Genomic DNA, 13,992 nt, shown 5'->3' on the forward strand with positions numbered 1-13,992 from the left:
TTCCTGTCTCTAACTTGCTTTGCAGGGCTCCAGCTACCCAGAGGTTAGAAGCTGGTTCTAGTCCAGTTGACAGAAAACAGCAGCACAAAAAAGCCTGGCACTTGAGACAGTGCCTCTTCACCAACAGGTAAGCAAATTGCAACTTTGACATAAAGTTCAAAATCAAGAGAAAGACTGGAAAAATGAGCACACAATGAGAACAAAAAAAATTTGATCATAAAAAGCTAATATGGTAGCAAGAGGACTAAGACAAATTTACAAGACAATAAATAATATGATAACAGCTACATGGAAAGAATTCCTGAAAGAATTTTTAAAAAGAGATAAGTGGTAAAGGAAAAATTTGGGGGGGGGGGGTGGAATGAGTTATACAAGAAAATTGTGAAAAGGTAATATCTTGGTAAAAGATGCACAGAAGTACCAAAGAAAATAATATCTTAAAAAATAAAATTAATCTAATGGTAAAAGAAGCACAAAAATTTACTGAAGAATTATTTAAAAGGAGAATAGACCAAATATAAAAAGAAATCCAAAATCTCATGCAAGAATTAAGAATCTGGAAGCTAATAACTCCATAACACATCAAGAAACATGAAACAACAAAACAAAGTCAAAAAATGAAAAAATAGAAAACATGGTGAAATGCTTCATTGGACAAACTAGTTTGGAAATAGATCTAGGAGAGATCATTTAAGAATTATCAGACTACCTGACATTCACGATCAAAGAAAGAGCCTAGACATCATATTTCAAGAAATTATCATGGAAAATTGCCCCAAATCTTATTTATTTCTTTTTGCTGAGGCAATTGGGATTAAGTGACTTGCCCAGTGTCACACAGCTAGGAAGTGTTAAATGTCTGAGATCACATTTGAACTCTGTTCCTCCTGACTTCAGGGCTGGTGCTCTATCCATTGAGCCACCTGGCTGCTCCCCTAATATCTTATTTAGGTGGTAAAATAGGAAATAAAGAATACAATGATCACTTCCTAAAAGGCATCCCCAAATGAAAATTCTAAAACATATTATAGTCAAAATCTGGAGCTCCCAGGTCAAGGAGAAAATATTTCTAGCAATCAGGAAAAAAACAATTTATATATCAGGAAGCCACAGTCCTGATCCTAGAAATTTCACAAGTAAGTCTGTAAACTAAAGAGTTTTTTAAAGATAAAGGAAAAAGATCTATATGTACAAAAATATTTTGCTCTTTATGTATTAGAAAAATTGGAAATCAAAGGAATTCTCATTTGTTGGGGAATAGTTGAACAAATAGTGGCATATGATTGTGATAACATGACAAGCTGTATGGTTTCATAAAAACTCAGAATTACTAGTAAAGCAGGATATCATTGTGCACAGTGACAGCAATGTGGGAATGATGATCAGCTGTGAAAAGACTTTACTACTTTGATTAATACAAAGTTTCAGGCAAAGGACTCCTAATGGAAAAACACTATTCACCTCCAGAGAGATCCTCCCTGGCTCTCTAAACCTCATCTTCTATTCTCTTTTCCTTCCTAGTTTCCAACTCAAATAATGTCCCCATCCATGTCCACACTCAGGTGCTTGACCCACTTTGGTCAGTCTGATATGATATAGCTTCTAGGGTAATATAGTGGTGGTTTTGGGGGGCTTCTGTTCTAAACGGATGCCAAAGATAGGTAAATCTGGACCATCCTGCCAATACAGTATTAATGTTTCTATATAATACAGTGATGTGAATTGACTATATTCCTGAATGGGATGAGGTGGAGATTTCTCAAAAAGTCTATGAGTTGGAGTGGGTCAGACCCTAGGCCTAAGTTTCAGGAAGTTACATGACCCATAGGAAATAGACAGCATTGCTACATTTTTTGTCCTTTCAGGCCATCCAGCGGATATCTTTTGATATTTAACCAATTCACTTTCTGGCTTGCTGCCAGGGAGATGAGAGCTAAAAGACTGTAGGTCTGCTCAGCTGGTGTGCTTGGGCCTCTCCTTGCAAGGACTGAATAAATGTTTCCTGTTTGTATCTGAACATGCCTCTGAGTAGTCAATTTGGGTTAGGGGGTCTAGCATTCCTCCACACTTTCCCCAGTCCGGAAGAAGCTCATCTGGCAATTATCAGATATACAATTAAATAAACAATTCCCACAGTATCCTATTGGTATAGACTGATTGTGAGGATGGAACTCTTTTGTCTATCCCTCAAATTTCTGAGCATCTTTGAACAACTTTTGAGATATTCATTAGCATAACTTTAGACAGGTCTGAGACCTGGTCTGCCTGGTGCATTCTATTTAGAGGTCAAGCCTTTATGCCTGGAAAAGCCCTAAGGCTATATTCTCCCCGGAAGAGGCCCCCCCCCCAAAAAAAAAAAAATCTGGTTATGATTAAGGTCTTTACCAAATTCTTTCAGGGCTAAATCTACTATGAGGTTTATTCCGCCTTCCCCCCAACCTCCTCCTCATAGTGCCTCAATCTAATGTCCTTTTTCTCCTTACTCTGGCTAACTTTGGTTGATCTAACTATATGCTCTGCCAGCTCTTTATTTCATATTTACCATTTTTTTTGTGCTTTTTTTACCTTTTAGTTTTGTCTGTAACCTCTTCTAAATAAATCTCCCTTTTGGCAAAAAGAATGGCCATTGTGAATTTGTCACATGTTTATTCCAAACTAGGTGTTGCTTCTCCAACTTCATAAATCATATCTCCAGTATTGATAATTATTATTTTTTGTCATTTTACCAATTTGCATCATATAACATAAATCTGAATGGTTTTAATTTCTATTTTTCCCATCTCCAACTCAAGGGCAAAGTTTATTATAACTGTAGAGCCAACTGAAGCGGGCTAAGTTCCAAAATAATTTAGCAAAAAGCCAGGAACAAGAAGATAAACTTGTAGGGAAAAGATAAGATCAGGTGCTTCATGTCACTGATATGCTAATTTTATGATTTAGAGGTAGAATTGAGGAGTGGTCTAAGGAGTATTGATTCTATGGTTTAGGTTGTCTCAGAAACTATTCTGACCTACAAATTATATCTGTTAGTGGATATACAGCATTCCCAAGGCCAGCTGGCCTTAGGGTTAAGGCCAGGTAACCTTAGGGTTGTTGATATATCTTTCATAGGACCTACACTACACCATTACTATTAGTGATTTGGATTATGTTTTCATGAATGGCCATTTATTCTTTGCCATTCATTTGTTCACAATTATGGACTAATTTATCTTTTGAGAAATTGTTCTCATTAAATATTGGTATTAATTACATATAAATTAAGAATTTCAGACACATTGATAACTAATGAGCTATTTCTATAATGTCATTTTTCCTTTTATATTGGTATATAGGTAAACAGATAAAACATTTAAGAACTTATAAGATTTCTGGAATTGTTCTACAAACCACTCACTTCCTTTAAGAATCTTACATTCTAATAGAAGGTAATTACATTTAAGGGAGAGATGGAAAGGGGGAAAGGACTGGAATACAATTGCTTGGTTGGGGTGAGATAGGAATGGTATAAGTGGAGATGTTTGAAAAGTGCTGTTTAGGCCTAGGAGAGACCAAAATAAACCCACAACTGGACTGTCAAAGTCAAGGGGTATTCCAGGAGCAGAATTCAAATTTTCCAGAGGAATGGGGAAGAAGAGAGTAGAGAAGAACTACATGGTAAATATTATCTGTATATTTTATGATCTTTTATCTTATTTAAGAAAATTCCCCTACTCATAGTTATGAAGGGTACCTGATTTTGTTCTCATTTAATTATTTTCATGGTGTGAATTTTTATTTAGCTCACCTAACTCATTCTTAGCATGCATTGGTACATGGTATGAGAATAAGAACTGAATTTCTACCAAATACTGCTTTCTAGTTTTTATATCTAGACTTGTTAACAAGGGAATTCCTTTGTTGAGGTTGGGAAGGGATCCCAAAATGTTGGGGGTCACAGACTGATTGTCTCAAAAAAATTTGCAGGCTTGAACCCATCTCCAAGTCAAGGGCAAAATTTGTTGTAATTATAACACCAATTGAAATGGACTAAAATCCAAAGAATCTAGCAAAACATCAGAAGCAAGGAGACACATTTATGTACTTCTTCATGTTATTGATATGCTAATTTTATGGCCTAGACTTAGAACTGAGCAGTGGTCTCCAGAATTTGGTTATCATTGATTAGCAGACCTAGAATTATCTTAAAACCACAAGTCTTTAGAATCATTGACAAATAAGATTATTAGAACAATAGCATCCTAAGGTTAGAAAGTTTCAGGATCACTAATAGATTTTCCCTAAAGTTTAAGGGAAGAAATATTATTATATTCTTAGGTCAGAAGACTTTTACAACCATTGACATAACAGCATTCTTAGATCAGAGGGCCTCAGGATCACAGATTACAAAGCCAGAAGATTTAGAATCACTCAGATTGTTAGAACAGAAGCACCCTAAGGTCAGGGGGACCTTAAAATTATTGCCATCTCCCCTAGAGGCTATATTTCAACACTTTCTTTGTAAATTACATTTTGCATTTATTGAAAAATGGGATATTATTTACAAAAGTTTCTATTTATTCTTTATCTTTTTTTTAAACTCTTTTGTCCTACTCACTATCAAAGGAATTTGAATTCTGGCAATGCCTTTTATTTATACCTTTTTCTATTATTTCCCTGGATTTTTGGTTATCCAAGTTAATTTTGTTATTATTTTATCAAATTCTATAAAATATTCCCTTGCTAATTTTATTGGCATATTAGAACCATAAACTAAAGCAGCATTGTTATTTTAATCTCTCTCCAGTTCTTTTTGTCTCCCTTTGTTTCTATTAAAAGTTGTATTTATAGAAATCTTAAGTGTACCTTGTTAAATTAGCTCCCAGATGTTTTCTATGTATTACCATTTTAAATGGATTTTGATCAATTTGTAGTCATTAAGTACCAGCCCCTGTGCTGGCAAAATTGGAAATCAATGGGATTATCATCAGTTGGGGAATGAACAACTTGTGGCATATGATTATGATGAGATACTATAGTGCTTTTAATAAATGACAAGCAGGATGATTTCAGAAAATCCTATATTAAGATTTATATGAACTGATTGAAAGTGAAGTATGTAGAAATGAGAAATCATTGTCCAAATAACAATAATGTAATGATGATCAACAGTGGAAAAACTTGGTTACTTTTATAATGCAGTTATCCGAGAACACTCTGGGAGGTGTGAATTTGGCTATCTCATACTAAACCCTGAAATCTCCCAGACGTGGGAACTCCAATGAGTACTTAAATACTTCTTTCTTGCTTATATGAGCTCTCTAAAGGTGTGAACACAAGCATTGTTTCTATCAGTTGTACTTAGTACCTTGTTTCAAGTTCTGGCCCATAACATCTCCTCGTAGGATCAGATCAATCATACTGAACCATGCTAAATTAGATAATTATTGTCTCTATCAACTCTAATGACTTAACAGTTTGTAAAGATTCCAACAGTTATTCAAGACACTTTCAAAGGACTCATGATGGAAAAAAAAATGCTATCCACCTTCAATGAGAGAAATGAACTATAAGTATAAATCAAAGTAAAATTATTGGGGCAGTTAGATGGTACAGTGAATAGTGTACCACACTTTTGAAGTAAGGAGGATCTGAGTTCAAATATGATCTCAGATACTTAACACTTCCTAGCTGTGTGACCCTAGGCAAGTCATATCACTTAACCCCAATTGCCTCAGAAAAAAGTAAAATGATTTTTCTTATTTTGTGTTTTGTACAATGTTTTATAAACATTTTCTCCCAGCAGAAGAACTTCTTGAGGCCAGTAACCACCATTTTTTTTTTTTTTTTAATTTTTGAGATATGGATAGTGCCTTAAATTGTGCTTAGCTTAGTTAAACAATGAATTGAGAAGTCTGCCAATGCTTACATAGACATTAAATATCAAAACTAGCATCTAAACACAGATCTTTCTGACCAAAGCTGCAAGTAAGATGGAGGCATTCAGGGATTTGTCCCAGGGCAACAAAGCTTAGAGGACTTGAAACAATTATAGTTTTGTAGAAGCAACTGAGCTTATCAACTAACTGGAGAATAAGAAAGATTTTTTTTTTTTTTAAATAAGAAAATGCCAGATGGCATGTGAATTCCCATTGTGGCTCATTCTACCCTATCATTTTTCTTCTTCTAAATAGTGGCCTCTCCAGCAAAAGCCTTCTAGGATTTCAGGGTCTTCATCCAGAGGGACCATCATCTCCATTGTCTCCATCTCCTCCCCAATCTTCTACTGATTTTTTAGTTTATCAATACACTAAGACTTGGGACACTCAGTATTTACCAAGCCAAGTTGGCCCTTCATCACTCCTGTAGCACCTCTTCGGTGCTCTGGTATCATTTCAAATCATCAACATTTGTGCAAAAATCATGAACAACCCTGAAGATGTTGTTCTGATCAGCCTACAGACCAGAGATCTGCAAAGTGGTATCCAACTGCATTTGATCTCTTTAGTTTTCTTGGACATCTGCTACCGATTATCTATTTTTGTTCTATCCCCAAGACAAAGGATCTTCTTGGCAGAGAAATAAAGAGCCAAATAATAATTAATCAATTCTGTCTCCTCTCCTTTGTCAGATACCATCATCTCATCCCTACCCTCCCTTGTCTGAGCAACAACCAAATCATTTTGTTGTCTTCCTCTTTCCCTCAATATAGTTTTAAAAATACTTTAGTAAAGATGGACAAAACTAAAACATAAGTGGACTCATATATGAGTTATTGGGACCCAGTCTTCATCAAAAGTGCTCTGTTTTCCACTTGTAAAAGCTTTTAGATTTGAATGCAGAATTGGAAAATTCTCCTAGCATTACTAATAACTTCTGATTACATTTTCCTCAGAGGGCTCCTGGAATACAAGTTATCATATCCAAGGTAGTACTGGAGAGAGCTAGGAGCCTAAATTCAATTCTCTGTCCTCTTAAGAGCATTGTGGTTTTATTCACAGGAAAAGAAACCTCCCTTGTTATGCTGGTATCACCTTGCAACCAGACATTGGATAATTCTTTCATCCTTGGGAGCATTTTAGGACTGGAAGGGGCACACCTGTGACTGGCGGCTTCACTGAGCTTTACGTGTGTGCTGTGGCCCTTGTAGGGAAAACTCTAATTCTGACTTTGATGTGGGTCAACCCAACTCTGAATGAGCCCATGTCCTACTTCTTGTGCATTCTGTCAGCTGTTGTCATCATCATGGACAGGAAATGGAAAGATGTTCCAGGAGCCTCGCACCTCAGGGCACATCTGACACTCTCATTTTAAGATGAACAGCTGAAGCTCAGAGAGATGGACCGACTCACCTGTGGCTACTGGGGTGAGGAGCAAGGCAGGAATTTGGACCCAGATTCTTGGACTCCAAATCTCACAGTCTTGTCCCTTCGCCACTGGAGCTGGTTGTGAGGGCAAAGAGCAGGTTTAAGAGTAATGAGGGAGGGAATAGAAAATGGCACTCAAAAGTGAAAGTCAAAGTTCTAGAGAGAAGAGATAGTGGTGACATCTGAGTTTTGGCCACCTCTGTGGCTGGCTGAAGAGGAGAGCTGGAGATCAAGGCACTAAGGGTGGTGATGAGCTAGAAGGTCAGGGGGTTCAAGGGGATATAGTAGATAATGAACTCCCTAGAAGAAGGAGGGAGAATAACTTAGAGGCTGGGTTAGCAGAAAAAAGAATCCAGGCAGTGTGACAGACAAGGGAGGTGATCCTCAAAAGGGGAGAGGCTTCTGAGGGAAGGTTAGAAAAGTGGCAGCTCTGGATATTATAGGATTGGAGAGAAAAATCATCTAGCACTGCAGGGGATATTGAGGGATGAAGAGTCTTTGGGGAGAAATCCAGGTTCCTGTGAGCGATGAAACGTGGAGATCATGAAAAGACAATAAAACAAAAAGGGAATTTGGTAATAAGAGATTCCAGAGGCTGATGCAAGGTGGAAGGCAGAAGTGGACAGAAACTGAGTGGGGGCAGGGCAGGATGGAAAGGGGGCTTCCAACTTAGCAAAATGAATCAGAACAATAGGGATAAGGAGAATGGGTGGCAAGAATCTGCTGCCATAAATGAAGAGGGCCACATTGAGCAGAATATTATACAGAACAGAACAAAGACACAAAGGTTCTTAGGAATGGTACTCCAGAGATCCCTGCAGTGGAGATCTCTACTCTCGGGTAACTTGTGACTTTGCATATTAGATTTTTTCCAGTCCTCAGCTTTAGCAGTGGTTCTTTGTGCTTCTTCTTTATCCAACCAGAGAAGATGAGAAGAAACTTTCTGTATATTAATCACAATAAGGAGGACTTTGCAGTAATTCCAGGCAGCCCAAGGCTTAGGCAGTAGGACTTCTTTAGAGTGCACCTAATTCAATCATTTTATGTCACAAAGAAGAAATCTGATACTTGTAAAGCTTAAGTGACTTGCTCAAAGTTATTTATCTAGTGAAAAGAGCCAGGGCTAGACTGTGTCTTCAGCATCCCAGTCAAAGGATTCTTTTGTAGCCGCATAATAATCTTTCCAAGTGATGTGAAAAGATTTTCTTGAATTTAGACTGGTCCATGCCCTCTCTGATTCTTCACTTAAGGGGCACCGTGAGAGGCTGTAAAAAAAATAAATTTAAAAAAATATATTTAGCTGAATTTTTTCTTTTTTTTTTGCAATCCTGATGTCTATTCTTTTTGTCAAATCATTTCTGGTCACTTCTGCCTTCCACCCTTTCTCCCCTTTTATGGAGTCTATGACTAAATTTCTATCTGTGTGCACGTGTGTGTGTGTGTGTGTGTGTGTGTGTGTGTGTGAGAGAGAGAGAGAGAGACAGAAAAAGAGAAAAGAAAGAGAAACAGAGAGAGAGTAGAAAGAGTAGAAATTGCTGTAGAATGCTTTTAAAAACACATCTATTATATCTGAAATAGCTTTAACATTTGCCCTTCCAATGGCTTCCTCATGATTGGCTCAGTGACAGTCAGGAGACCTCGTCTGCATGGACTTCATGGGGACAGGTATAATCTCCCTTCCTAGATACAATCTCCCTTCACAATCAGAGCCAGGACAAATGGTAGATCTTATGGTTGGATTTAAAAACAAACAAACAAAAAAACAAAAGAAGAAGGAAAACATGCCTACCAAGAGTTCATATGAAAAACATCTGGGTTTGCAAGCCTTTAGGAATCAATAATATGACAAATCAGACAAAAAGACCAATGTGAACTTTGGCTTCATGGAGGGAAGCACAGGATAGGAAAGGAGGGATGGGTTAATCCTGTGGCCTAGTCTGGCCTGGTCAAGCCAGGGCTAGTCACTCACTGTATACTCTCAGCAGAGGGGAAGGGGCTCATTTTAGAAAGGACATCCGAGAAGAGAAGAATGTTTGTGGGAGCGTAATTAGAACACAGAGTAGGGTGGAAAATAAGGAAAGAAAGAAGCTATTTTTAAGCACCTACTGTGTGCCAGGTGCTGGGTTAGGTACTATATATATGTATCAACAATCTCTGAAGTAGGTTCTATTGTTTTCTCCACTTTACAGTTAAGGAAACTGAGGCACACAGAGGTTATGTGATTTGCCTCTGGACCACATTGCTATTAAGTGTCTGAGGCCATTATTTGAACTCAGATCTCTTGCTGACCAAGCCTTGTGTTCTGTCCATGGCACCACCTAGTGGTCTCTTGGCCAGGGACAGATTAGCTGGCAGGTCATGCAATGGGAAGGTTTCACTTTTTGTTTTTGTTTTTATGGTTCTCCTTCTGGAGAGGCAGTGGGAGAAATAAATGATTGTAAAAATACATTTAATCTTTCTCTCTTTATTAACCTGTCTTTCAAAGGAGCTTATAAGTAGCAGAGGAGCCTCGTTAGGTAGGGTGGACTTGACCAGTGATACCTAGCTCAAATAGAAATAATCCCTGAAGGCCATATATTGACTTAGACAATGATTAATTAACATTACCCATATTGTTTTAAATTTTGATTTATTTTGTTAAATATTCCCATCAATGTCAGCTTGGGCCACCCTGGGAAGTGTTTTGGCCCAAGATTGGCCTTTCTGAATTGGATCAGACGAAGGAGATTTTATCTTCACAATTAAGCACTGCTATGGTAGTTGCCCTCAACAGTTCCCTCTCTGCCTCTTTTCTCGGGTCTGTTTTCCAGGGCTGCTTAGTCTCCTCACACTGGGCACAAACACCCTTTCTTTGGGAAAAGAGACAAGAGGGACCAATGAGATGGGGGAATAGATCTCAAGTGAATGGGATAGACTAAAGGAAGGCTAAATTTACCATTGGGTTTAACAGAAATGCCCTCTTTTTTCTGCAAACTAACTCTGGAAGAAGTGAGTAAGAAAGGGAAGGCTCCCCTAGCTAGAATATCTTAGGAAAGAAAATGTCTTAGAATTAGACTGGTGACGCTGTACTAGATTGAGTGACTTTGGGGCCCTTCTCCAATGCTCCCTGTTCACAGCTCTTCGTGGTTCTAGTAAAGAACTGGAAACTAAGAGAGTGTCCATCACAAAGGGAATGGCCCAACAAATTATGGTATACTAAGATGACAGAATAATGTTGTATTCTAAGAAACAAAGAAGGAGATAATTTCTCTGAAACTGGGAAGATTAGTATGAAATTATTTGGAGTGAAGTGACAGAACCAGGATAACTGTTCATGCAATGACAACATATACAATAACAATTATCAAAACAAAAAACTTTGAAAAAAAAAAAAACCTTAGAACCCTGATCAAGTGCAATGACCCATCTCAATTCCAGAGGATTCATGATGAAATATATGACCTATTTCCTAACAGAGAAGGTTATGGATTCGGGATACTATTTGAGATGGATAAATTTTAGATTAGGCTAATTATGAAAATTTGTTTTCCTTGATTTAAGCATATTTGTTACAAAATTTTTATTTTCCTTTTCTTTGTTTTTCAAAATATCAGGAGGAGGGGAGTGATAGAGGGAGATAACATGGATTTTTTTAATAAAAAAAATTAAAGATTAAGTTGTTTTTTTTTAACCTGCTATTTGCTCTTATTTCCTTTTTTGCTTTAATGCCTAAGAAACATTCTAGAAAAGAAACTTGGGGGACTCACTTTAATCTTTGTAATTTACAATCCTGTTTTTGCAAGGCCTCACACAGCAGCTTCATTCCTTCATCACCAAAGTAATTACGACTCAGGTCCAACTTTTTTAACTTATCACTGCTACAGATAACAGAGAGAATATCCTGAAGACAAGTAGCAGTTAGATTACAACCAGATAACCTAAAGGAGAACAACCAAAGGAAAAATGTCAGTTTAATTTCTCTAGGAGCCATTAATTTCCTCACTTTTTGTAGGAAAGGAATCAAACTCATAGCCTCTTTAGAACCACTCTTTTTCTGTCTTTGTCTTTCTCTCCTTTCTTTGTCTCTCTGCATACACATACATAGATATTGATAAATATAGATACATACATATCTGCATGCATCTACACACACACACACACACACACACATACACACATACACACACACACACACACACACACACACACCGAAATTGTGGAATTTGTTTCATGAGATCTTGTATATTTGTAACAAGGACTTTGTTTTTCTTTTCCCCAAAAAGGGAGGAGGGAAGGCAGATAAGTGGGGAATAAGGATAAGATAATGAATGAAAAAAAAGTCACTAAGGTATCTTTTTTTTTTTTTAAATGAAAAGAAAAGAATAGAAGGAAGGTCAGAAAGAAGCATAAACAGCATAGTTTTGAAAACTACAGATCTTATATATTAAAAAATAAAATCAGGCTCTACATAATAGAGATCCACAGTTTCATGTATAATTATCCTTTTTTTTCTGTTTCATTGTATAAAACAAAAGTTCATTCTATTTAATGTTAAATTCAGAATTTTTAAAAAAAGAATTTTTCAGGCTAAAATGGAAATGACAGTTTTTTTAAATGGACTTTTCTAAAAAGGGTTAATGACCAAATAAGGGATAGAAAGGATCATAAAAATTTAAAAGATAATTTTGGTTAAATAAAGTGAAAGATTTTCCATACACAAAATCAATACAGTTAAAATTAGAGGAAAAATAAGTAAATGGGGGATAAAGAATGTTTGGATCAAGTTTTGTGATAAAGGCCATATATCCAAATTTTATAAGAAACTAATTTAAATTTATAAGACTAGGAACCAATCTTTAATAGATAAATGATCAAAGAATATGAACAGGAGAATTTTACAAAAATAATCTGTTACTTAAAAAATAATTAAGAAAAAAAGATATGATTGTTGAACCTTTGTGGGTAAATTGTGGAAGACAATGGAAAATGAGAGAAGGCCTGCAAGGTAGGAGAAAATTAAATGTCTGAATTTTCAGAAAATACAAAAGAGCTAGGTCTTCAAACTTTGTGCCAGTGAGGTTGACTTCAATTCCTTGAAAAATTTATAAAATAATTTGTTAAAGAGAGCACATCTACATGAGGAAGTGATTATAACAAAAAGTTCTTGAAGAGGTTATGCCAGATTAATTTCATGTCCTTTTTAAATTGGTTGTCAATTGTTCTTCATTCTCAAAGAGAACCAAAATAACATCACTATGTTAGAGTCCAGTTACAGGGTGTCCAACTGTGGCTGATCAGAACAATATAAGCTTGGAATACTCTACCACAGGTCAGGCACAAACAGAATGGGCTACATTCTCTAAATTTATTCATCTCGTATTTCTTTTCTGTTTTGCTCATAAAGCATAGCACCTTTTTTGGTGATACCATGCCCAACTGAGCAGTCCTGTGCCAGTATCTCCCATGACATGTAATCAATTCCAAGCTCTTCAAGGAGACACTGAGAGACTTTTGATCACAGCTTAATCATTTGCATGGTGTGAATTCTCCATGAAATAGTCTTTTAGGCAAGCATATGTTTGGCACATATACAATGTGGACAAGCCCTTTGGAATTGTGCTATCCACAGCAGAGTCTGAATGCTTGGCAGTTTAGTTTAAGAAATGACTTCATTGTCTGGTACTTTATCTTGCCAGATGATCTTTAGAATCTTCTTAAGATGATTCAAATGAAAGTCATTCAGGGGACAACCAGGGATGCAGTGGATAGAGCACCAGCCCTAAAGTCAGGAGGACCTGAGTTCAAATCTGACCTGGGCAAGTCACTTAATACTAATTGCCTCGGGGAGAAAAAGATCATTCGGGTGCTGTTAATAATGTCTAGATTTGTCAGCATATGATCTGACAACAATGAAGTCAGCATAACGGCTCTGTAGAACTTCAGTTTATTAGGCTGTCTAATAATACCTCTTCTCTCCCCCAATTTCCTTTGAAGACTCCCAAATACTGGGTTACCCAGCACATCTCTGAAAGGTATACTGCCAAGGTAAGTGAACTTACCCGCAGTACTGAAAACTTCTCTATTTCCTTAACCAATGGTTCCAGGTATGGATGGTGTGATGCTGACTAGTAGAATTCTTGTGTTTTCTTGGTGTTATTTGTTAGGTCAAAATTATCACAAATAACAGTCCCACTATGCCCACCCCTGCTGCTTTGTCACTTGTCTGTTGCCACAGGATTTTGAGATAGATAAAATGGTAAAATGGCATGGGTGATATCTTTTGACTCATGGATAAATTGGATTTAAGTGAGATAGAGTTTTAGGAAGTAATTAGTTTTACTCTTTCTTGAACAGGTGTCAATCCACTGGCAAAAGAGAATCAAGACTACTTGTGATGGCTAGAGATGGAACACCTGACTTTGGTGTTTTTGACGTTTAACCACAGTGCCTGCTTCTCTTGCCTTCATGGCCATTGGAACAAATTCTTCTCATCTGTCCATTCTCTCAGGGCAAGTTTTCACATGCTTGGGGATAGGCACCCCACTAACTCACCCACAGGTTTGAGACCCCTCAGCTTGGTTTAGTCAATCTGCCAAAAATGCTACTGCTTCTTGGAGTCATGTGTGAGATTTAAGTGAACCTGGTATCATTTTCTTATTGATCCTAT

At 37.0% G+C, this 13,992-nt stretch overlaps 1 protein-coding gene across 1 annotated transcript in view; it reads right to left on the reverse strand.

Annotated features, from left to right (window-relative positions):
• Positions 1 to 5,794: 5,794 nt before the first annotated feature.
• Positions 5,795 to 13,992, reverse strand: part of LOC100917067 (NACHT, LRR and PYD domains-containing protein 3) — a 45,320-nt gene continuing 37,122 nt past the window's right edge. Inside the window, exons 9-10 of the mRNA XM_023499761.2 lie at positions 11,093 to 11,263; positions 5,795 to 8,611 (exon numbers count right to left, since the gene is read on the reverse strand). Of these exons, the coding sequence (XP_023355529.2) occupies positions 8,470 to 8,611; positions 11,093 to 11,263 (313 nt within the window). The 3' untranslated portion in view covers positions 5,795 to 8,469. The remainder of the gene's footprint in view (positions 8,612 to 11,092; positions 11,264 to 13,992) is intronic.

This window comes from Sarcophilus harrisii, chromosome 3 (assembly GCF_902635505.1).
Source record: "Sarcophilus harrisii chromosome 3, mSarHar1.11, whole genome shotgun sequence".
Taxonomy (NCBI): domain Eukaryota; kingdom Metazoa; phylum Chordata; class Mammalia; order Dasyuromorphia; family Dasyuridae; genus Sarcophilus; species Sarcophilus harrisii.